The following is a 25,054-nucleotide window of genomic DNA, read 5'->3' on the forward strand; positions in this document are numbered from 1 at the left end:
TGGCGTTTCTTTATTTGAATGCAACGAAAAGGACCGAGGGGGCCCCAGGCCAAGCCCAGGGTGCTGAGGCTGCCTGAGTCGGAGCGTTTTGCTGGTGCACAGCAGCCAGCCGGCCCTGGACCTTGGAGGGGAAGCCGGGGAGGCACCACCGACCCTACGCAATACCAGGTGGCTGCCCATTTCCATAGAAACTGAGGATGACGGGATGCAGGCCCTGGAGGTGACTATGGAAATCACAGCCCAGAAGAGCATCCCCCATTGGCCCTGATTTTATTACCAATATGCAGAAGGAAAATCCCTTTTGAGAGATGACTTTTACCCTTGCCGCGTCCCATTTGAAATGCTCATCCCCTTGAAATTTCTGCTGCCGCGTTCTTGTTCAAACCAACTTATTACGGCTGGCTGGTAACTGAGGTGACTGTCGTTTGCATAAACCTTAATTACCAGTGTGTAACTCCACAGAGGCTGTGGGAAGAGGAGAACAAAGGACCAAAATGACGAGGAAATTCTCCGAGCTGCTGTGGGAGAGCCTTAGCAAGCCCGTAGTCAAGGGCAGGCTGAATCTGGCTGACTCCCAGGAGAAAGGAGCTTGACACAGATTTATCATTAATCTTCACACCCCAAACTTCAATTAAGGCACCTGCCCAGAAATTAATAGGCACAAAACCTGATTTACAAAGCAAAAGTGATTAAAAGATAAAGGCGGTTTCCACTCCTATTATTTGCAGTTCAGCGCTGTTAATGGCTCACCAAGAAAGGTGCGCTCAGAGACCCCACAACAGCAAGCAGCATGCAGGGCTGGCGGGCTCCACGGCACAGCTATTAAGATAGTGAAAAAACAGTGTGCATTTGCAAAGAGAAGCTTTTGTGCTTTTAATTTAGATTTTTAGGATCAGAGCGCTTCCTCCCTGCAGCAGTTTTGGCAGTCGTAGAGAGTCCCCGCAGAGCAGGCAGGGTGTCCTCTCTTTCCTGGATTTTGGGGACATCTTTCATCGCCCTTGGGAGGAGACCTCTCTCTAGGGAACCTGACATGGCCCCTGGGATTTCACTGAGCCCGGTTAGCAGCAGTGCCCTGAGCATGGAGCGAGCCCCGGGGCCCCCAGCCGAGCCGGCAGGCACTGGGCAGGAGGGGAGCCAGCCCCGGGCGGGCGCGGAGGCGTGGGAGTGCCAAGGGGTGCACCACACCCAGACACCTGGGAGCTGCAAAACCCGCCCGGGGACCCCAGGTCTGGGGGTAAGAAGGAGGACTCGGTCCAAAAACCCCGGCTGAACTGCTGACGCTGGGCTGAGCTTAGCTTTGCTCCAGGCAGAGGGGAACGTGGGTGTTGCAGAAGATTTGCCTGTGCTGAAGACATCCTCTGGGGAGAGCTGAGTTTAACCCCAGGGACACGGCGAAGAGGAGGCCGGGGAAGGAGGCCGGGGGTTTCCAGCCTCTGCAACAGGCTGGGCGGGAGCTGGAGCCAAGGGACAGATGGTGGAGAGGAGGGAGCAATGCAAGGAGAAAGTGAGGCACGCTCGGCTGCCTCGCAGGCATCGCTCTGCAGAGGAAGCAGCGAGCGGAAAAGCCGAGCTGGGCAGGAATGCACCGCGCTCGCCAAATTGCAGGCTGTGCCCAGCCTCACAGACATGGCTCCCCCGGCCTCGCTCAGCCCCCACCGCCCCCACAGCAGCCCCTCTGCTCCGTCCCGGTGGCGGGAAGCAAAACCTGGCTGCTCCACAGAGCTCGGGAGGGCGGGTTCCTGCTTCTCCCGAAAACCCAGCCAGGCTGGCGTCTTCCCCGCTGGCTCAGCCGGATCCCATCCAGAAAAGCAGCAGTTCCTGCCCCTTCACATGGGACCAAGGGCTTCTCCCATGCACAACTGCATCCCCTGGGGACCGCGGGGGCTGCATCCAGCCCCCAGGCTGAGGGGCTCCAGCATTTCCCCTTTACACCGCAGCAAGGCATCCCATCGCCCCCATCCTCCAGGCAAACCCTGGGCCATCCCAGCCAGCTTTTGCACAGCTGCATGGCGGGTCTGAAAAAGGGCGATGTGCTTTTTCCAGTGACTCATTCTCAGCCTTTCCTTTCCTTTTTTTTTTTTTTCTTTTTAAAGGCACAACCTCAGCCTTGCACCCAGCAGAAGCCTAAGCGCCTGCTCTTCGCCCCACCCAAGCACAGGGCCCGAGAACAACCTCCTCCCTCCTCCCAAAAGCCGACAGCACGCTGCAGACTAAGAAAGGAAGCTGCCAAACTCTTAACGCTGTTTTCATCAGCTTTCGCTTCGTCCATCAGCCCGGCCTCAGCCACATCCCCACTTCTGCACAGCCCCGCACGCTGCCAGAAGCCCCCTGCAGCCGAAGCAAAAACCACACAAGGAGCTGAGAAGGCTCTAGAACTGGTTTCAAGAACTTTTCAAGTAAGTGACTTCATTTTTTTCTTGCTTTCGTGCATGTTGTGGGCAAGGACTTTAACAGAGACTGATAAAAAATGATCTGCTGCAAAAAACTTTTCCCTTCCCCTCCCACCCACCCTTCTCTCTCCCAGACAGGCACCATAACCCCCAAGCAGAGGAAGAGTAGCCCCCCCCAAAATGGCATACTCCCTTTTGCCAGCTCCTCTTATTTTTGCTTTGCCGGTTGCCAGGCACTGTCAGGAAGGTCGCAGGGCCTTCTTTATCAATCAGGGCTATTTGCTGGTAATGCTAATAACAGGGTTTTGAACCCCACACACTAGAACAAGTTTGCAGGTTTCGCATCTGGCTGCAAACGTGGTGTACCACAAAGCGCGGCAGCCGGAGCTGGGGGCCTGGGCCCCATCACATGGCTGCAGTTCCTGGCTGGTCTGTCTCCTTTACTGAGGGAGTTTTGCATATGGAAAACTGGGAAGATACAGGAAGACATTAAGGGCTGCTTGTATTTGAACTCAGCAATATCACAGCATGAGTTTAAAGGGATTGCCGTGGGTTAGACACAGAAGGGAACCGAGGCCAAATTTCTGCCCCCTTTCCCCTCTGCTGCCCCACAGAGGAAGGGTGTAAAACAGGATTTGGTGGGGCAGCAGATGATCCAAGGCACGGGAGTGATTTAAACCACAGTGCATGAGCAAGCCTCGTACAAGAGACCATAAGGATTAAGGTGCCTTTGCCTCCTCTGCATGAATGTCACCATAGCCTTCTCCCACAGCTGGGGCTGGCCTGGGGAAGCCTTGCTCTGTGCACACTGGCTGGGAGATGCCAGCATCGGGGCAGGTTTTGGGGCAGCCCTGCTGTGGGTCAGGGCTCCCCGGGAGCCCCAGAAGCGCGCCCATGCTGCCAGCGCTGCGCAAGCTGCCGGAGATGGTTAGTGCCCGGGTCCTTCCTGTCTCCAGCAAACCCCGGTGACAGCAGTTCCCCTGAGGCCAGCGGGTTTCATCACATGGCTGAGGGCTCCCAGAGCTAGCAAGGTGCTTGGGGCTTCCTGAGATGACACCCTGTGGGGATGCAGCACAGACAGAAAGTCAACTAGGAAATGAATTAAATGCAGCTTGCAAGTGGCATGGCGGAGTGGGCATCACTGCAGAGGGCATGGATACACTCCCCAGTTATTTCCCTGCCCTTCAAAAAAATCAGGGCACACGCTTTCCTTGCTTTCCTCTGCTTGGTCCTGAGTGCCTGCAGTCCACACAGCCCAGCCCTGTTGGTGGGGTGGGCATCCCAGTATAACCAGTGTTGTAGTGGGAGAAGAGGCTGGGGGAAGCCACACAAGCGAAGGGCAGTGAAGTACATCTCTGGTACCGAGGTGTGCAGGTGGAGGGGCTCGGTTTCAGGCCAGCAGTTAGAGGCTGAGCCAGGATGGCGGGCCAGGACAGGCAGTATGGTTATGTCAACCAACTCTGGGAGAGGAGATCATCCTGCCACACCTAATCCTAGGAAAAACTCCTGCGTAATTGCTGACGCAGCTATATGGGCATTTGGTGTTTGTATCCTGGGTCATCAAGATAAGCTCTGCTTTCCCAGAAAGTAACTTCTTTTGCTGGTAACAAAAGCCCTTGAGCATCCCCTCCCCCCTGTTGGTGGAGGCTGCTCCTGCATGGTCCTCTCACACTGGATCTCTCTGCCCCCAAACCTGCTGGGCCATCTCGCAGCACCTCTTGCTCTCTCCCTGACGTACCTTTGGCTATTATTAAATATTAACTCATCAGGTCTAAAGAGCAAGGTAAAAGCCACACACAGCATCCTCAAGTTACCAGCATGCACGTGCCGCGTGAGTCAGTGGCAGGGCTGGGGACGCATCCCATCACCAGTGCTCCGGTCCAGTTTCCCCAGTAACACGGCGTCCTCCTTTCTTGCAGGCTTGGGAGATCATTGAGTGTCCGGCAGCAATGCTGACAGTAATTGCCTCTGCAGGAGGTGACTAAACCCAAAAAGAAGGAAAGACAACAAACGTGCAAATGCCGGGGGCAGAAACAGCTGTCCCATTGGTAATCTTTGCTGCCGAAGACGCTTTTGGAGAGCTTAGTGGGAAACTGAAATGACTGAGGTTTCACACATTGCTTAGGCTGAATCCCTCTTCGGCTCCTCTTGAAGTATCCCTGGTATCAGCAACGAGCTCCAGAGGCTGGGACACCAGGCGGGAGGAAGGAACAGCAGTAAGGTGGTGTGCTCCTGGAGCAGCCTCTTGCACTCCAGCCGGCCCAAGGCCATTTCACCCCGCAGCGGCCTGTCCCTTGGTGCTGGGAGGTGGGCCAGCACAGCCCCCCACTGCAGTACACACCTCCTCTCGCTCCCGGGACGAGATGGCCGCCCTCATCGCCGAGAACTTCCGCTTCCTCTCCTTGTTCTTCAAGAGCAAAGATGTGATGATCTTCAATGGTTTGGTAGCCCTGGGCACTGTGGGCAGTGAGGAGCTCTTCTCGGTCGTCGCCTTCAACTGCCCCTGCTCCCCTGCCCGCAACTACATCTACGGTCTGGCTGCCATCGGCGTCCCGGCCCTGGCCCTCTTCCTCATCGGTGTCATCTGGAACAACCACACCTGGAACCTGGTGGCCGAGTGCCACAAGCGCGGCACCAAGAACTTCTCTACTGCCGCCACCTTCCTCCTCTTTGGCTCCATCATGGGCCGGGCGGCTGTGGCACCCGTCACCTGGTCGGTCATCTCGCTGCTGCGCGGGGAGGCTTACATCTGCGCCCTCAGTGAGTTTGTCAAGCCGTCCTCCCTGGACAAGTTCCCGGCCGACTATGGGGCCGAGGTCCTGGCCAGGTTCCCCTGTAAAGACGTGCCGGCAAACCTCACCAAGTTCAGGGACGAGGTGACACGGAGGCTGAGATACGAGTCCCAGGTAGGCACGCTGGGGAGAAAGCCACACGGAGTGGGTAAGACCACCTTGCCCTGTCCTAACGCAGCCTCTCTCTTCTCTCTCAGCTCTTCGGCTGGCTGCTCATTGGCATCGTCGCGGTCCTGGTTTTCCTCACCAAGTGCCTGAAGCACTGCTGCTCACCGCTGAGCTACCGGCAGGAGGCTTACTGGGCCCAGTACCGCTCCAATGAGGACAAGCTCTTCCGCCGCACAGCCGAGGTCCACTCCAGGATCCTGGCAGCCAAGAACGTGAAGCACTTCTTTGGCTTTGTGGCGCTGGACAAGGAGGAGAAGGAGCTGGTGCAGGAGTTCCCAGTGGAGGGCGTCCAGCCGAGCCCCCAGTGGAACGCCATCACGGGCGTCTACATCTACCGGGAGAACAAGGGCTTCCCGCTCTACAGCCGGCTCCACAAATGGGCCAAAGGGGTGGAAGGGAACGGGCCAAGCCCAGAAGGCCACGAAATGCTCTTTTTGGCTTCCTAAGACAGATGGGCGCTGGGAGCAGTTCCCCAGACTTCCTGGCAGTATTGGTGCGCAGCTGAGGGATTCACTGGGAATATTCCTCCCAACAGGATTACTTCTCTCAGCGGGTAAACAGGGATCAACAGCCTCAATGTAGAGGCTGATAAGCAATACTTTGCTGGGGAACCCCTCTCTCGGAGACAACCTTCTCGTTGCTGCTCCTGGAGAGACAAGGAGAGCAAAGAGCAGATGCACACTTTACCTCCAGGCTGCTGGTGCACCCTGCCATCTAATGCACCAGCAGAAACCTCGGGGAGGAAGGGGTGGGCACGACATTTCTAACCATGACTCCTGCAGTCCCACCCATCTCCCCATGGCAGGGTTCGCCCCAGCTATCCCACACACCTACTTGTTTTATCGACATCAGTATCTTCTGCAGTTGTGCAATGCCTGTTATGCAGGCAGGTCCTGGAGCACTTTACAGGCTTCACGGTACACCGGGAAAAACAGGGGAGCAGTGGGTAAATTCCTGTGGCAAGGGGGATGCAATGGCACCTGGGAAGGAATGGGCCAGTAATACAGCAGCACACTGAATAACTGAGAGACTAAGGCAGGAGGAATCACCAATATTCCCGGTATTCAGAAAGACACTCTGTAATTACCAAGTTGGAATTTGGGTAGGACACCAAACTCCCTTTGTTCTCAGTGAAGCGCCTGGCACTCTCCAATGAGCCCAAACGGTCACAACCATGAGTTTATAAACCTGGAAGATGGCACCATCAGCGGAATAGCTTTCGGGCAAGGTGGAGGCTCAGAGGAAGCAATACCCGCGGTAAGCCACACCGCTGTCTGCAGCTCATTGCATTTCTCATCCAACCAGCAAGACCTCAACCAGAATTAGTTTTGTATATATATATACATATATAGTGTATATACTATATAGTTAGCTTTATTAATGGAGCATCTTTCTTCTAGGGAAAAGGGATGAGAAACTTGCCAGCCACAAGACCACATTACACACACCCATCTGCTGCACTGCAGTGACGAGGGACAGCAGGAACTGGATGGGGAGAGCAGCCCTCTCCCTACCCTTCCACCACTGAACTTTCTTAAACCCTTTCCACTGCCTTGAATGGTCCCCGCAGCAGATGGTCTCTTTTACGGACTGAACTGTACTCCGAGAAAGCAAAGCCAGAGAGGTGTAAAATTACTGCCCTCACCATGACGCTGTGCTGACTATGGCTTCAAGGCTGCTCTTCTGGCACTGCGCAGTCCCTTTTCTCCTGGGGGTCAGCCCTATGCAACCACCACTGTTTCAAGAGCTGGCAGGACAATGGAGTTTGTTTTTCCTACTTGTACTGTTCCTTTATAGGTACAACTTCCTTTTACACTGTGCTGTTTACCAAAAAGCCTTAAATTGTTCAAAAAATGACTCAAACACACAGAACTCAGAGGAACTTACACACAAGGAGATTTGAAATAAATTATTAAATGAGAGTTATTTTTCATTGCCTTCTGAGTTTTCTTCAGGGGGGCACAAAAGGCGTATTTTAACATTCTCTTTGAACCCAAGGACTGGGAACTTATTTTTTCTTTCTATTAAACTTTCAGATCCTCTCCTATCCAGATGACCCCAGGATGCGAAGTTTTAAAGCATTACCACATATTACAAGTTAGTAACACTGATTTTTAGTTATTCTTGCAATGAGTAGCACAGATCTTGTACATCAGGATACACAATTGCAGCAAAGGAAAGGAAACATATTTAGAAACCTTTTTACAAATATGTCCCCTTGCAAGAAAGAGCTGGAGGTTATTCCCTCGCATAAAGAGGGAGGAACACCGCTTAATGGGCGAGGCATCCCAGGATCCCTGTTCAGCTTCTCTACAGATTTGCATTGCATTTGTGGGAAGGCTTGGCTCCCAGCCTCACCATCAGCTAATCTGCAGGAATGATCAGATGCAAGCTAGATGGAATTGCATTAACGTGAGACGAAAGAAAGTTCATTTGCATTTCTTCTCATTGGCCCTCGGGTGTGAACATGCAGACACGTATGCCAGCCCCCTGCACGCAGGTCGGCAGATGCAAGGTGACTTGCTGAAACAAAGCAGCATAAGCATATGCCTTTCCTCTTACTTCCTTTCCTCCCCTTGCCTCCCTCCTTGACAGCCCTAACTGTTCCCTTGACCCACCTCCACTCCAGTTCCTTCTCCTCCCCCTCCCTCCTTTGAAGGAAAGGGGCAAGACACGTAATGCTTGGGAATGGATCTGTTTATCCTAAGAATAAACCATGAGCACAAAACAGCTTTTGCTCTGTTTAGCTCCCTTCTCCATTAACCCCAGCCACTTTCCATGTGCTGGGATGGGCTAGGGGCTTGTCCAGCTTGTCCGTTTTCCCTCCCTCTTGTTGGAGAGGCATGTTTGAGTGGACGGCTGACAGCAAGGAGCGGAGCAAGCCACTGCACTCAGAAATACTTGTTTGCCATTGTAGGGACTTTTTTCCTCCCCTCCCCTGCAGCCCTGACCATAGCCCCAGCTGAGACACCCCTGGGCTTCTGGCCCTCGTAGCCCATCAGCACCCTCACGAATATCCCTGCTGACCACATCGCTCATCCTTCCCCAGTGACGATGCTGAGGTGAGGGATTGAACCCAATGATTTTTTACACCAGCGCAAGCAAGCGGGCTAGGCTTCTCACCAAAACGCCAAGAGGGAAGTCGACCTACCTGTCTTCCTGGCATGCCAGATCACGCAGGCTGGGAGCTCATATGCTCTCTGCTTTTCCTACAGAGGCCGAAAATAACCCCATCGCAGAGCAGCCTACGGGTTGCCAGTTAGGGCACACTTCCCAGCAGCAAGATGGGTTCAAACCAGGCTCCTCCAGTATGGAGAATTACACACAGGTCTTTCATTTTCCCTGCTGACTACTTTAGAGACTATAATAGCCCCAGTAGTCGAGAAGAAACAATACCTCAAAGGAATCTTAGTTTCTATTGCAATGCTTATTTATGTATTCTATTATGTAACTAATTAATCCCCAAAAAAGCCACCATTGTTGCAGCTGTGTTCTTAAAAAAAGCAGCAGCTGCTACTGGATGTTGCAAGCAGCCCCCTCCTCTAGAAGAGCATTCAGCAAAATCCGAGTACAGTACCCTGCTCTCCCTAGGGGCAAGAAGTGAAATGACTTGTTTCTGGATTCCAGTGGACTTGGGAATGAACTAAATGCTGAATTGTTCAGGCTTGCCAACACTGGGCATTCACAGAGGCAGAAGAGCTGGGTCCTGCAGAGCTCTGGTTTTGAGTTCACAGCACCTACAATGAGCAAGACTCTTCAAGTTTGCTATTTCAAAGCTGGGCACCCGCTCACTAGTGTCTACATTGGATAATCATACCTGTTTGCATACCCTGCTCCTCCCCTTGCCTTCAGTTCTTCATTTGTAAAACATGTGGATGATCACAGCCACATCTTACTGGAGTTACAAGAATACAGATCATAAAGCACCAACACCAGTGACAGAGCCTACTTACGTACCCAAGATACTTGGCTTTTTTCAAGCAGAAGGTTAGATTGGGGTGACTTTTTTTCAGCACAGAAAAACACTTTCTTCTTTGACTTCAGTGATTTCTCTTAAGAGACAACCACTACTGAAAATCAGTAATTCTTTCTGCCATCAATCACTGGCAATTGTTATGCGAGATGTCTGTGATCATGGGATCCATCATAACTGGATGCTGTGGGCTTTAAAGGCATATGCCCTTTCAGCTGAAGAGGCCAAGAGCATCCTGGGCTGCATTAGGAAGAGCATTACCAGCAGGCCGAGGGAGGACATCCTTCCCCTCTACTCTGCAGTGGTGAGACATCTGGGGTGATGTGCCCAGTACTGGGTTCCCCAGTACAGGAGAGATACAGGCTTACTGGAGCAAGTCCAGCAGAGGGACAGGAAAATGATTATGGGATTGGAGCATGCATCATACAAGGAGAGCCGAAGAGAGCTGGGGCTGCTCAGCCTAAGGAGAAGGCTCAAGGTGGATCTTATCTACGTGTATAAATACCTGACACAAGGGTGTAAAAAAGGTAGAACCAGACTCTTCTTAGTGATGCTCAGTGACAGGACAAGAGGAAATGAGCACAAAGTGAAATACAAGAAATTCCATTCAAACGTAAGAAAACACTTTTTTACTGTGAACATGGTCAAACCTTGGAACAGGTTGCCCAGAGAGGTTGTAGAGTGTCCATCCTTGGAGACATCAAAACCAAACTGGACATGGTCCTGAGCAACCCTAGTCTAGCTGATCCTTGCTTTGAGCAGGGGTTTGAACCAGATGATCTCCAGAGGTCCCTTCCAACCTCAACTATGCCACAATTCTGTGTCGCTCTGCCAATTGCGAGGAGTACAAAGGCACTTGAGATAAATCTTTCAACGTGTTAATTCAGCCAAAAGGCAAGAATCTTCTCTGACATCTTGACAAAGAGAGAAATCAATTTATAAGACATCACTGTACTTAAAAATAGTGGATCATAACTGCACCATTTCCCCAGGAAAGTAGAACAGGTATGGCTGATGTTTCTATTGGTTATAAAACAGTCTATATTTAAAAACGTCTTCAAAGTCACCAACAGACTAGGGTTATTTGTAACATCTGGACAAAGCTGCAAACACTTATCAAATCTTTTCCTTAGATTGCTCTTTCCAGTTTAGTTTGGTCATAGATCAATGCTCTCCAGAAACTCACTGTCCATGGACGCCCACGGTGGAACTCCGCACCTCTCAGTTCCCACACTGCATGGAGAGCTGAGTCTCTCTGCTTTTACTTGGGCTGTCCTTAGGTGTCAGCAAGGGAACTCTTGGTCTCCACATACTCAAGTGCTGCTCTTTTAACAGCCAGGACACTTTCTGTTGTACCAAATTTCTTCTCATAATCCAGGTAGCGTTTAAAGAAGAATTTCATCTTCTTTGGTGCCAAGCTCAGGTGTATGACCCTCTCAAAGATGTCCCTGCAAGAAACCAAAGTGATTCAGATCGCTGTGTTGGTGACAGCACTCAACACAAGCCCTGTATCCTGCCTTTGAACAAACAGCAGAAAGTCAGGGGAGACATTCAACCTGCTGCGAAGTGCTGGCGCTTGTAGAAAGAGATTCCTGACAACTGCCCAAAACCTCAAAGTAGAAGCCTTCTATTTGCTTGCAGAACTCTAAGGGTGCTGGTCAACTTAAGCTAAGATCCAGCCACTGTATTTGCCTCTGTATTCCTTAAGTGGATGTGGCTGGATCCATAGTGTGGGAAGCTGGACTTCCTTTTGTCAACTCTCAGAAAAGAAAAACAAAAGGAAAAAAAAAGGTTTCTCCATTTTTATGTTACAAGATACACAAAGGCTTGATCTCACCCTTCAGATACAACAAGACAATCCTTCTAGAGGGACAGATGAACCTCGGTGCAAGTCCTCTAGTTTCTGTCATGCAGGTCACTACTTACAAGTCAGTTCCTCTCCGCCCTATGGATCTCCTTGGAGTCTCCCCAGGCCTGGCAAGGATAAGCCCTTCCACACACCCCAATTTTCTTTCTCTAGGTGATAAAAATTCTCTTTTGCTCTGCTCTGGGAGGCTCTATACAACCTCATGCTGCAGGGCACCTCTGCTCTTTTCAAGTGTTGCTGCAAGCACTGTACTCTGCCCCTTCCCAGCCTGCTGTAGCACAACTCACCGAACTTCCTTCTGGCTGCCATGTTTGATCATGATGTCCATGTAGATGGACCAGATGTCTGTCCGCTTGGGATAGCTGTTGAGGGTGCTCTCAAAGAGGGCCTTGGCATGTTCTGGGTCCCCAAAACGGAACTCCAGCTGTGCAAACCTTGAAATTACATCCACATCTGGAACAAATAATGACATGTTAGGGTATCACACCAGCCCTCTTCCCAATGAAAAAACATGAGTGATAACTACACAGAACAGAGGCAGGCACAGAGGCAGCACCATCTCTACCTAGAGACAAAAAGGCTCTGTTGTAAAGTGGTTCTGGACCAAGGTGGGATCGGAGTGGGAGAGAGAAGGGTCACAGTTCATTTCCCATTTCAGCTCTCTGCAGAAGTTTATTCTTATATTCAAAATGCATCTTGCAGCATTGATGGGCAGCCCCACAAACCCGGGACTAGACCAACTGAACTTTTCTAGAGGGCTGTAAGGCTCAAAGACTTCTTTGCTTTGGGTGTTTTGCTTTTGCCCATCACAGCAAGCTTTACTACAGGAGTGTTTAGCATTGATATCCAGGCTGAAGTCTCCCCTCCCTTTACAGTGAAGGGCAGCATGTTTAGCACCAACTGTTTGCACTTTTCACTTACTTCAAACATTATCACAGGCAGCGCTATCAGAGAGCAGCCCATCTACTGGAGACCTGTCAACACATGGTCCACATTATGAATAGGTAGGAGAGTGCTTACGTTCTTTGGTGGGCAAAGCCTTGAGAGCACGCTCCAAAAGCCTGTGCGTAGCCTCAGTCTGGCCTTGCTTCAGGAGGAAAGAGGCGTATTTCAGCCACACAGATTTCTCCTGACGGAAGCGCTTCAGCATTGTGTGGTACAACTCTTCTGCTTGCTGGAAGGGCAGAGTTGGGTTAGATCAGACAGATTCATAATAAAGCCTTGTAGCTTTAAAACTCTTATTCTTGGCCCAGGTATCTCCAAACGCTTATGAGAGAGAAGCAAGTATCAATAGTTCCTTGTCAATCATAACTATTAATCCCCGTTAGGAACAAGACAGGCCTAATGTCTGACAGCTGCAAGATTATACAGCCAGCACTGGTAGTTTACTGGCATGACTGAATGGAATACGTGCCTGGGACCTGCTTGCACTATCTTACCTTGTACTTCTCAGAATTCGCATAGATGTCACACAGATGCTGGAAGACTTTCAGAGGTTCATTGTATTGAACAGCTCTCTCAAAGACCTTCATCAGTGTCTCCTCAGTACCATACATGTTCTCCAAGTTCAGTAGAGCTACCCAGACATTCAGCTTCTCCTGTTCTTCCCTTAAAGCAGATGTGCACAAGAATATTTAGCCTTTTACCAGCCTTCATCAGCTTTTTGCAAACCACCCTACAAAGACTCACTGGCTTGTAGCCTGTCTCCAGGAAAGTGGCGTACTGCTCACTGAAACACCACTTTTAGAATAGAGCACAGCAGTTGTTTCACACTACAACTTTTGATCACTGTTTTTTGTAATTAAAACCCACAAGGATGATTCAAGAAAGTACAATGTACTTAATCATGCTGTAGAGATGATTTAATACACAAGGGTGCAGCCCTATGGAAAGAGCAACAAGTTTCACAGTTTGTTTCATGTTTTAAGTACAACATCATTGACAGCATTATGCTCTTCCAAACCCTTCCGACTGCTGAGGTATGTCTGTGTGCTCAGTGATACCTTGAGGAGTTACTGTGCTCATGAGCTGCAGCAAGTCAGCTACAGGCCAAGTGTGGTGACTCAGGCTAGACCTTCGATGGGCCAGCTGACAATTGCCACCATTTAGTCCTTTTGAGCTCACAAACAGACCCTGCCACTCCACACACACATGCACACACAGTGATGATGCAACCAATTCTCTTCTCCCATCACCAATACCCCACCATTATTTATTCTTTAGGGCAAAGAAAGGCAGAGCCCCATTATTACCTGAAGCAGATTGTTTTAAGTGCTCTCTCTGCCACAGCTCTGGCCTTCTCAATCTCGGTAGCCTGGAGGTGGAAAGCCATGTACTGTAGCCAGAGGATGGAGCTGTTGGGACTGCTCAGCACCAGGCGGTCAAAGTCATCTGCTGACTGAGGCTGTCGACTGGGGTCCATCAGGGCTGCCTCTAATTTGCAGAGCTCCTTCTCCTTCTTCTGCTTCTCTAGCTCCTTCTCCTTCTTGGTTTGTTTCTTCAGCTGAAAGAGGAAAAAAAAGGAGAAGTGGGGAATAACAGGCACTTCACGTGGGAACAGGCAGGCCCAGCCAAAGCACAGACAGACCCCAGTATGTCCAAGGCTAGGCAGTTTTCACAGGAAGAGACGGGGCCAATTGTTTAAGAGAGGAGGAAAATGGTACGCACACTCCACCCCTTCACACACAGACACACACGGTTCACACCTCCAAGAAGAGCAGCAGCACATTAAATCTCATTTCCTTTAATGAAATACATTGAGGGACCAAATACTTTGCTAGTCTTGCACCCCAGCTGCAGGATTCACACTTCACTCCTCCCTCTCATTCTTCCATCTTTACCATCCAGGCCAGTGCTCACCACCACCCTGCACTCTGTAAAAATCTAGGATACACAGGGAGAAATTGTGCAAGACTGGGGTATGTTGCTGGATCACTAGGGTGACTGAGGTCTAAATTGGGAACGGACAGTGCCATAGTTCTCTGTAAAAGGCAGCTATACCTTGGGCAACAAAGCATCGTCCATGCATGGCCTTTACAGAGGCGAGTTTTGAGGGACAGGAGAAATCCTGAAGAGCAAACATGAAAGCAATTCATGAGCTTGTTTCTGATTTTGCTGAATTGCTCACACTGGAAAACTCATCTAAAAAATTACAGCACAAAAGAAGATTTTTTTTTTTGCGTTTTTCTAAATAAGAGGACTATAATTTTTCATGTCCAGGTTTTCCTGTAAATTTACAACACTCAGAAAAGTAAAAAACAGAGCTGACATCAAATGCAAAAATTTTACTTTCATGAAAATGTTTGTTTGACCCTAAATAATTATTTTTTTAGCATGTCAACATGAGAAGCCCTATTTTCATGCAGCCATGCTAAAATAGGGCCTTTTCTCCTCTGCTTCAGAGATATCTGCTGCTAAGCCCAGTGCTCGGAGTAGTTAAGGAAGTTCTGTACTAGCTGTCAGAGATGTTCCCTTGGGTTAAAAGGCTATGGGGCAGACAGACACGCAAATACTGAGACATCACATTACAGCCACCATGTGGTGTCTCCTGCGCAGGAAACACTAGTACACAGTACCTTTGACTGCGGATCCTCATCCTCCTCGCTCTCCGAGCTCTCTTCCTTCTGATTCAGCACAGGTATATCCACTGCATTTATGTCCTCATCCCAGGTGAAGCCCACAGAAACTTGCAGCCTGGGAGCTTCACCAGGTTTCCCTATCTGTTTGGAGGAAGACAGGGAATGCCCTGAGTTTTAACTTGAAGTTTTTACACTGAGATCAGACAACAGCTGTTTGCTTGTGGCTTCTCTCTGGCCAGTACTACTGACTTCTCACACTTGCAAACAGCCCACCAGCAAAAACATTAAACTCTGGTCACCTTTGCTGTAATTTAAACTCAATCCATCTCAAGCCATTTTCAGATGACACAAAGACCAGTCTGTGTCACTTCTGTCTGCAGCAATGATACTTATCGGCATCCAAGTCAAAACCGACACATCTCAATAGGGCTGGAAAGTCATTTCAGGCTCAGGTTCTCCTCCAAACTTCTTACCTTAGATTTCTTTTTAGCTGCCTCTTCCTCCTGGTCATCATCCTCTTCCTCCCGGTAATATACCTCAATGCCACTGTCATTTTCATCTGCTGGGCAGGTCTTCCTTTTTTTTGGCTTTGCCTCCTGCAACAAGGGGAAATGAGTGGACAGTGGTTGGCAACTGGGATGAATCTTAAAGCCAATTCTGATCACAAAGTAAAGAGCCTGACAGCAGAAAGAGGGTGGTGCCCTGGCACAGCAACCCCCACTATCCTCTCACATAACAGAGACAACAAAGAATAAACCCATGCTCACCTACATATGGTGCCAAGACCAACAGGACGGCCCAACAGGCAACACAATTGGGCTGCTAATTCAGTTAACTCCTACCCAAATGGAATGGTTTCTGATCTTTGCTAATCTCCAATGCAATGTAATCTTTTTTTCCTACTCTGTATAATTCCTCAGCATGATCCCAGTGGATCTTCCTAGTCCCTTCAGTATTTGGGCCAACCTCCTTTAGCATGTCCTGTGCAATCACATCCATACCTGCTCACTTTCAGAGTTTCCTCTTCTCCGTTTTGTCTTCAGCTTAAGCTCTTCTCTCTTTTCCGTTTCATCTGCCTCTCTTTTCTCTTCCTCTGCATCATATCGTGGTAGGCCTAGGGATTCAGGCAAGACGCTTGGCATCCCGGTGTCCTCGGGCAGGAGAGAGAGCTCAATATGTTTTTCTTTTCTATTTACACTGTGGTGCATTGCCAAGAGTAGCAGTAGAGGAGGAAAAAAAAAAAAAAAAAATCAGAGAGCATTTACAATGACTGTAAGGATATGAACTCCTTTCAAATCTTCCCGGGTTTTATCCTCCCTCTTTCCATCCTCTCCTCCTCCACCATCTCCTTTCTACTAATTCATGGCCCCTTTTAAAGAACATAGGACCTACCCAAGCACCTTGGCAGTGAGCAGCTTTCCTTCAGGCAGGTACTTTTCATATAAGGAGTGTTTCTGTACAAAGTAAGGGGAAACATTCTGGAACAGGATTCGGCCCAAAAGAGAAGTAGACAAGCTGAGAAGAGGAGGAAAATCAAAAATAAGTGTTCCATAGTGGGGGAAAAGAAAAAAAAAAAAAAAAAGTGCAGTGACTATATCTGTGACACCACCAGTTCTATATAGCGTCACACAAACTTTCGCTACTTTAATTTCATAGGCTCAAGAAAGCAGCAATGACATCTTGATTCCCAGGAGGAAATTCATTTTGCGACATCGCATTACACCAGAGACCGCCCCCAAACAAGATTCCAGAATCATACGTTCAAAATAAGTTCTCCAAGACCCCTCATTTCCCTGAATAATTTTCTTATGTTACTCACCCAAAGAATACACCTGATGGAGTGATTGATTTGACATAGCCTCTCACTAGCTGGCCTTTTTTAACATCCTTAATACATGTTATTTCAACATCTTTCACTTTGCTGTTGCTCTTTGGGTTTAGCCTAAAAGAAAAGTGAGGTTAAAAGTTAAAGCACTCATCTGAATAATCCACATTCTGCTCTGGATATCAAAAAAAAGAAATCAGTATTAACAACAGCTAGCACTTTCTGGAAAACGTGCTGGATCAGAGACACCCTTCAGTCTATTCAAATGTACTAATGGACTATCTGCATCTCTGCCAAGCTATACATAGCATTAGGGAATAGACATGCTGCTGTAAACAAAGCCAAACAAACAGATCAGTCTGCCTTCCTCTGACACTAAGAAAAAGAGGAGTAAAATGCTGTCTGAAATTCTGCACAGCATTGGCTTGGGGTTTTTTCCTCACTTATTTCTAAGATACTTCATTCCACATGGTTTATGCATTTTTGTTTTGTAAAGAACACAAAGCAAGAGGCTCAGTTTTAAGAAGCATTTAGGACTAACTCTGCTATTTAATCAAAACAGTTAAAATGCAGCTGAACATTGAAACGTAAGGTGTTTGTATTGCAAATTCAGTGGTGGAACTTTCCCTTTCTTCCCAAGTAAACAAACAAAAAAGTTAAGTCAGGTCTAGAAACTATGATAAACAGAACTTAAATCTGAACCCACTTGATCAGCTCTACATTAAGTGTCAGACACCTCCACGTTTACCGATACACAGGAAAATCTTTCTGAAATAGGAACGTCTCCTCCCTTAAAAAAACTGTAGTGCTTGTCCTTTTAACGCTTCAGACTGATCCACCCAAACCAACAGCTACTGTATTTCACTATCCTTTTCTTCGCTAGTAGGAGATGACCAGGCTGAAGGGATGACACATACCGAGATTGCCGGAGAGATAACTGGATTTTGCCATTCTCATTGGAGAGGATGTAACACCTGCATGGCAGAGTAAGGGGAGAAAACAGAAAGCTTTCTTACCTGTTAAAAAAAGGCACAGGTAGAAAATAGATACTTTCACTACCAGAATAAAGCTCTAAAGGAAACAAACCGCTCTATCCCTTGGAGCACTTGCTGTCCAACACAAACCAGCATGACACAACAGTTCATGAAACCAGCTACAGGACTTCTTGAAACATATCTACTTGCTTTACCCAGTCTCTATTACTAGTACAAAAGACTTAAAGATTGTTACAGCTGAATCACTTGGCCTGTTGCGCTCTCCAGCATTCCCAACAAGCCTGTGAAGTAGGGAAATGAAGTTACTTGTGCATTACAAATGTAAAGACAACTGACTTGCCAAACAGCCCACAAAACCACAGCAGAGCTGGGATAACTGGCTTCCCTCAGTCCCATCAGCACCTCAGCTAAGAGAGTAGCTACTCTCAAAACACAGTCCAAGAAGGCAGCTGAAAAGGGGCTTCTCCATACACGGAAAATACAATACACCCAAACGCATAAGGTCATATGTTAGCGTTACTTCTTAGCTACAGACCGAACCTTACAGGTCTGGCATCATCTTATGTCAGCAAAAAGCCTGTCTCCAAAGGGGGTTATTTCTAATCCTTGCAGCTTGAGGGAACAAGAATTACTGACCTGACAATCCTGCCAACCTTGAAGTCACCCAGAGGATTCTCCGTGTAAGTATCGTTCAGGTGAAAGATACTCACTCTGCCAGTCTTCCCACCTGGCAGCGCAATGGTCAAACCAATGTGTGGCGTCACCTTTGTTACCATGCCTACAGTGATGGTGCCCTGCTCCAGTAACTGAATTCCTGGAAAAAGTGAAAGAAGGGGAGAGCTTCATAATGCTCCAAAAGTATGCAACCAAAGCAACAGGGGTAATGAGTCAGTGAAGCCGAGTTTAGTTGCCTAGTCTCATATCAAACCCACCAACTTTCAGTAAGGTGCAGTCTATGCACTATCAGTTCACAGCAGCGTTTGCCTTGGTAGCCCAGACAAGGTCCCCTAGTTGCACAGTTCCAGGATTCAGGATCCAGAATAACTGACAAATGTTGACAAATGTACCATCTCATGTCTGAGATCAGAAGGGCATACGTTCATAAGGGCTCAGAGAAGGGCTTCAGTCTGAGACAGTAGGAAACTGATTCTTAAGTCTAAAGGTCTGACCTCTCTTGCCTTGCATGCTGCTACATCTGGGTCAGGGCCCCAGGGGCTGGTTCTGTCCTACAGGGAGGTACAGCTTGGCTCTGGAGCGTAACATCTTCACCTGAGGGGTCAGTGCAGGCCCACCTCTGAGAAAAGCATCATATGCAGTGGGGTCCTGCTGTTAAGGCTCCACTATACCTGTGAGTGACAAGCAGAGGTTCGTTTCAGTGACATCTGTTCCAGTCACTGTTGCTGATATTGCCTGGCCATTTTTGAAGCTCTTTTCTGGATGTTTCAGGACCTGAAAGGAAAGACAGATTTCCACTTATTACCAGAAAAGGAGGTTTGCACAACCCTGGTGTTTCTCCTATGAAGCTTTACACTTTATAAATGCATCTTTGATGTGTACACTTGAATGATAGTTCAGCATTGCTTCAATGGCTCTGCTGTCCTGAGCCAAACTAGCCACAGGCATAGTACTTGCTTGTCATGAGGGACAGTGGTGCCTAAAGGGCAGACCACTGGACTATAAGTTCACATGGATGTCAGAAGTGTCTGCAGTCATTACTTGCAGCCATGAAGAAGAAATTTTGTGTGGCTTATCTGTAATGGCCTCTTACCTTGGTGTTCAAAGACAGCAGAAGATGAGGAACTCTTCCTCGAATGTCCGGGGTGACTTCTACCTCCAGCCAATTTTTGAGCACGTTATACTGAGAAGATATCAAATAACCAGAGAAGACAGCATGATACCTTGGGAAAGAAAAACCCTTCCCTGGTGGATTCGCTGATTTTTAAGGCTAGAAAGGACTACTCCAGCCTTGGCTCTTGCACTAAGCAAAAATGGTGATTTAGCTTCTACTCTTACAAGCATAATGCTGCTGTGGTTCACAGGCAAGTGCACACAGGGGATCAGCAGTGAGCGTACTTTGTGCTGGTGGCATACGCAGTTTCTCAAAGGCCATTTTGCTAGAGTGCAGGGTGGGAAGCATCTGCTGGCCACAAGTAGGCATGTCGAAGAGGATGCGTTAGCTCGACTCCCTCAAGAACAGAAAATGTGACTCCCTTCTCTTGCTCTCCCCATGAGACACTGCATTTTGCATGGGCCACTCTCAGAGTTAATGAAGGCCATAGTAGTGTCAGTGATTAGGTTTGAACTAAGGCCCGTGAGGTTACCCCCACTTGCTGCCTCCCCCAGTACACCGCTTAGGAAGACTCTGACCTCACCTTTTTCACAAAACAGGTAACTGTCTGTCCAACATCATAGAGTCCAAGTTTCTTGAGGGCACTGTCTTCTTTAAGGTCCAGCATTGCTGTGACCTTCCCTTCTATTTCGCTGTTTGCAAACAAAGAAAGAGGACATCAGTATGACAGCTTTGGTCCTACTGATGAAGATAGGAGTTAGAAACCCAAGAGATTATGGTGAGCCAGTACTACTGTGACAATGCCCTTGTGACATTCATCCCCATCTCCACCCCAGCTGCATCCTTCTGCAGGGAATTAATTCTTCCCTGAGCTTAAGAGGGAATCCTTCTGACATGAAGGGGCATACCAGAATCCAGACTGGCAGAACCTGAAGCTGTAAGGACATTCTAAGGAAATCATGTGCTAGGAGAGCACTGTGAGGTTTAACAGAGCTCCCAGACCCCAGTTAGTGTGAAAGAGGGAGCAAAAGGCCTTGCCACACTGCATACATGTGGAGCTCCTTGTTCATGGTCAGCTCCTTCACAAATGGGAGGAACAAGGGAGGGAACCTACAAGGATACAAGGTCTGTGAAGCATCTGCAGACAGCACAGAGGCCAACACTTACCTTGGTCGAATGCTGAGCTCTGGAATGGACCGTGTGAAGTGTGGATGGGTGATGGGCAGGTACCTAAAGAACGGGAAAAGGATCGAAGTTTCTCATGATCTCCCCAGGCCCCAGTCACCTGTAATCCCTTTGCATTGGCAAAAAAACAGGTGTAAGCCCTCTAAAACTACAAAAGCCTTCCAGTTCCAGTTCTTGCTAGTACTATTTCAGTGGCAATTTAGCCCAAAATACTCTGGCAAATTTAGCCCCTGGGGCCAAATCCTGCTTGCATTTAAGACTTCCACTGAACCTTAAGAGTTCAGACATCTTCTTTTCTTGCAATCTATATTCAAGATAAATACAGTGACACAGGTAGAGAGCTAATTCACTGAAACCTGGATCTCAGATAGAATATAATAGCAGATTTCCTCAGGCCTCAACTACTCCAGCAAGGATAGCTGTAACAGTATCTGGTGACAAAAGGAGCATCCTAGGTTATCTGAATTGAGCAACTGTTTCACCCCTTGCATTCCCCAAGAAGTAATATTATGAGCATGTTTTCCCACCTGTGAGTATTCACATCTCTGCCTCCAATGACTCGGGCAGTCACCTTCTGTCCAGCCTTCAGAGTATACGTTGGAAAAGAGCCTATGGGCACTTCATCCAGAATCCGGGATGCATGGATTGAACCTGTCAGCTTGTCATCAATAGCAACTGTGACATGGGTTGGTTTGATGGATTTAACAGTACCAGTAACAACATCCCCCAGGGAAAGCGAGTGTTTCACAGCAGCAAGCATCTCTTCTAATGCTGTCTCAGATTCGTTCCGGACCCTTACAAAACCATTCTTCTTTGCTGGGCCTTGTACTGCTAACAAGACTCCGTGGTCATTCACCTTCACTACTTTCAAGGTTGCACAGATTGTTTGTCCCACCTTCAGTTTTTCTGAGTCAAAGCGGAAGGTGTCATTTAAGTGAGAGGCTATGGGGATAGCTGCCAGCTGGCCTGTTTCCAACAAAGACACGATGGCAAACTCTTCTGCTATGTGCTGCACGATGGCAGAGTACTGGGAGTTCTCTGTGAGACGCTAGACAGAAATAGAGATAGTGACTTCTCCTGCTGAGATTTTGATTCCCTCCATTCTACCTCCCACAGTTCTAAAGGAGGAAACAGTCCCCCCTCAAAATTCATTTATTGCCTAGAGTTTGCCACATGAACAAAAACACACAAATCCAAAAACTGAACACATACTTGCTTGGCTCTTTGTTTTAACAGATCTTCCCGAAGAGAAACATACACCTTGGATGTGAGGGCATCCACATGAAGAACCAATGCCTTTGTTTTCTCACCAGGAACAATATTTTTGTCTACAAATGAGAATAAGGAGATTATCTCCTGATGACAGTGAAGAATTTTGAGCAACTGAGCTAGTGGCACAGGACGGATAGGAATGGGTGCCTGTGGTTCAGTTTAATTCCTGAAGACCATAGTGATAAAAAGACTGTTTAATTACTAATAGTAACTAAGTTACTGTAACAAAGTCAACTTAGTACCAAATGCATAATAAGTCTCTAAGAAAAGAAGAGATTCCTCTAACATTAATGGCAAGGAGGGAAAAAAAAGGGGGCGGCTTTTTTATTTGGAAAAAGAGTCTGATGCGTTCATGGAAGAACTAAATCGATTTTATGAAGATGCAACTCTTACATAATGCAGACAAGGCTGACTAAACACAAATTCAAGGTAATACAGGTTTTGAAAAAGGTATGCTAACATTTGCACAAAACCATCATCAGTCTATCTGTTGCTGAGGAAACAAAGAACTCTTCTGAACACAGAAGTGGTGGGATATCACTCCTGCTGAAGTTAGCAGTTTATACTGGCTTCATTGGTTTATTCATTATCTCTGAACATAATTGTCTGGTTCTGCATAATACGGCGCTTTTCTGCTTTAATTTTGGAATTGCAAAGTACTGAAATTGCCGTTCTGTTTTAAAGTCACAGTGATTTAAAAGAAAATTTAACAGTCATTTCAGATAGAGCATACTCCAAGGAACACATTACTAAAGTAAGAAGAAAAAAAAACGAGAAAGCTGGAGCTTGTATTAATATTTTGTCTATATACAGTATGCTTCAACTAAGGATCTCAGAGCACAAACTAGACCTTAAAAGATGCCCAAGATATGAGGTAGGATTAGGTCCAGTTTACAGATGCGGTAACAGAGGACAGGTAGGTTTAAGTGATATGTTCCAAATCATGCAAATGGGTTGGCAACACATTAAGAAACTAAACTACTCTTCAAGCCCATCCGTACTCTGATCAGATTCCTGCCGTGTTAGTTCCTCATCAGCAGAATTCATTTCAGGACAGAGGTTTCAAAGTACAAGAGTGAAAAACAAAGCAAGCAAAGACAAGACCCTCACCTCCCAAGTGGTAGCGAGTGGCTGTTACAGTCAAGCCTGTGACAGAGCTGCCACTGAACAGCGCTGAGCCATCCTCCTTCACATCCTGCACCACCAGCTGCAGCTCCTTCCCAGGCACCAACTCACAAAGCCCTTGGGCTATGCTGGGCTCCCCTAAATAAAGGGAAGAAAAAGTGGGAAGTCAACAGTGCACGAACAAGCATTTATATCCACCTTCATAACAGAAGACACAGCACTGCATACAGAAAAAGGGGAAAGCAAAATAGATTAATACTAAAAACACAAAACAGACCTGTCACTTCACAATTATAGGAAACAAAACATTAAACACTACTGGATATAAAAAGAACCTAAAAAGGCAAAGTCAGAATTTGATAAAAAGAAACTGCAATATATCCAGTATTCCTAACACGAGAAAAACAGCATGTGAGAAAACCTTTGCTGGAGGACTCATTCAGCAAACCTGTAATACAAGTAGGCAAGTCTATTTGTACAAACTCATCCTCATGCGAGTACTAGGTTTGGGTTATCACAAGCACTTGAGTGACAGCATAATTATCCTTGTACTTTCTAGTTAAGCAGATCCTGGCTAAGTCTCAGGGTGATTGAAAAAATCCCTCTGCGATAACCAGGCATCCCATACACAAATATCAACAATAAAAAACAACTTGATGAGCACAGCATGCACAAATGCAGATTTCTGTACTGTAAGATAGTAGGAGCAGTTCTTGACTGCCAGTAAAAAACAATGCTAGCGTCCTTCACTGTCATAGTTAAAAAAGCACTGTTAGATCAATGTAAAAAAAGGTAATTTCTCATCAGTTATGAGTTACCAGCAAATACAGTATGCATACAAATAATACATCATTACTCTTGTCACTGATTCCTCTTTATTTTGCCAGACAAAGCTAGTCCTATTTGCTTAAACTCAATAAGAGCCCCTGCTGCCTGCAGTATATAATAGTCGAGTAAGGAAATTCTTCTTAAATCAAAGCTTTATCCTTTATTATTTTAACTCTCTAAAAGCATCGCTCATTTTAAACAGATGTACTATTTTTCAGAAAGCAGCAGAGGGGAAGGAAAAAAAAAAAAAAAAAAAAAAAAGATGATCATGGCTTTACCATTGGACAGCTAACTTGCCCAGCCTTTCTAATGTCACAGCAACTGATACTGATGCACAGACTCGGACGACTTCCAGTTGCCTTCTGTCCTTCCATCACTTTTGAGTACAGAAAATTGACATGATGTGCATTCTGATTCTTATGCGCCTATCACCCTAGTATCCAGGCACCCGTGCTGTTTTTCCTAAACTAAGTAATTAGCAGGGGCAGGTCTTAAGCGCCTGTTTCTAATACATGAGTTTGCACCCAACAAGAGCCTCCCATATTGCTTATCACCATTCTCTTTTCAGGCATTTGGGGAAATTCAGGTTTAGGCATTGGGCAGCCTGTTTTGCTTCACTGGTGCTTTGTGGCAATTCACTCAGGGACACAGAAATAAACTCCTTCTGGACTTCCATGAGTCATTCTTCCACTTAAAATAAACCCAAACAAACAAAAAACACACAACAGGAAAGCCGTATGCCTACACCTCTGTTGGCACATTAGATCGGTTTGACAGCTTGGCCCAATATCCCTTTTATCTGTAAGCTCTTTGGAGTTTAACATGTGTTTACTGACCAGAGAAATCAGGTCTGCAGGCTAAGGCTCTTAAAATACAGGAGCATAGAGTACTAAAAACTAACCATTGCCAGATTCAAAATAAACAGATAGAGAAAATGCTTCATGTGACACATAGTTAAATGGTGCAACTACTGCCGCATGTCTCTGTCAATTAAGTTTTAGATGGTTCATAAAGCAGTTACAAATATTCACACCAAAAAAGTGTCTCCAAGGCTGGAGAACGGCTTTGGTCCACAGAATATCTAATCTCACCCCGGCCTTTCTTATTTTCACCTTCACAGGCCCTTCACGGAACCCATCCTTTTGTACCATTGTATCGCCCTTCCTCTTTTGGTATATGGACCTCACAGGTCATCTCTTTATACCCTTATTTTTAATCCTCTGAGCTTCAACCCAGAATCAATGTAAGAGGCCTAGCAGACTACAAT

General features: G+C 47.3%; 2 protein-coding genes across 8 annotated transcripts in view; one reads left to right on the forward strand and one right to left on the reverse strand.

Moving 5' to 3' along the window:
* The first annotated feature begins 4,745 nt into the window (after nt 1-4,745).
* CALHM2 (calcium homeostasis modulator family member 2) lies at nt 4,746-5,798 on the forward strand. The gene is made up of 2 exons (XM_082310256.1): nt 4,746-5,296; nt 5,380-5,798. Exons 1-2 carry the CDS (start codon nt 4,754-4,756, stop codon nt 5,794-5,796), a joined length of 960 nt encoding a protein of 319 aa, XP_082166382.1. The 5' UTR covers nt 4,746-4,753; the 3' UTR covers nt 5,797-5,798.
* A 36-nt stretch (nt 5,799-5,834) lies between these two features.
* The window catches only part of PDCD11 (programmed cell death 11), a 34,865-nt gene continuing 15,645 nt past the window's right edge, over nt 5,835-25,054 (reverse strand). The window contains exons 19-38 of one of the 7 annotated variants that reach the window (XM_082310245.1): nt 22,945-23,097; nt 21,775-21,890; nt 21,090-21,610; nt 20,545-20,607; nt 19,961-20,069; nt 19,357-19,446; nt 18,935-19,037; nt 18,225-18,402; nt 17,511-17,567; nt 16,588-16,710; nt 16,161-16,283; nt 15,770-15,965; nt 15,242-15,364; nt 14,766-14,909; nt 13,443-13,693; nt 12,630-12,798; nt 12,211-12,364; nt 11,478-11,643; nt 6,185-10,771; nt 5,835-5,996 (exon numbers count right to left, since the gene is read on the reverse strand). In XM_082310245.1, the coding sequence (XP_082166371.1) occupies nt 10,600-10,771; nt 11,478-11,643; nt 12,211-12,364; nt 12,630-12,798; nt 13,443-13,693; nt 14,766-14,909; nt 15,242-15,364; nt 15,770-15,965; nt 16,161-16,283; nt 16,588-16,710; nt 17,511-17,567; nt 18,225-18,402; nt 18,935-19,037; nt 19,357-19,446; nt 19,961-20,069; nt 20,545-20,607; nt 21,090-21,610; nt 21,775-21,890; nt 22,945-23,097 (3,011 nt within the window). In that variant the 3' untranslated portion in view covers nt 5,835-5,996; nt 6,185-10,599. Of the gene's footprint in view, nt 5,997-6,184; nt 10,772-11,477; nt 11,644-12,210; nt 12,365-12,629; nt 12,799-13,442; nt 13,694-13,720; nt 14,258-14,765; nt 14,910-15,241; nt 15,365-15,769; nt 15,966-16,160; nt 16,284-16,587; nt 16,711-17,510; nt 17,568-18,224; nt 18,403-18,934; nt 19,038-19,356; nt 19,447-19,960; nt 20,070-20,544; nt 20,608-21,089; nt 21,611-21,774; nt 21,891-22,944; nt 23,098-25,054 lie in introns of those variants that run through there. The other 6 variants (XM_082310248.1, XM_082310247.1, XM_082310249.1 and 3 more) reach the window with 6 other exon arrangements.

The sequence above is a fragment of the Platalea leucorodia genome (genome assembly GCF_965183815.1).
Source record: "Platalea leucorodia genome assembly, chromosome: 4".
NCBI classification, from domain to species: domain Eukaryota; kingdom Metazoa; phylum Chordata; class Aves; order Pelecaniformes; family Threskiornithidae; genus Platalea; species Platalea leucorodia.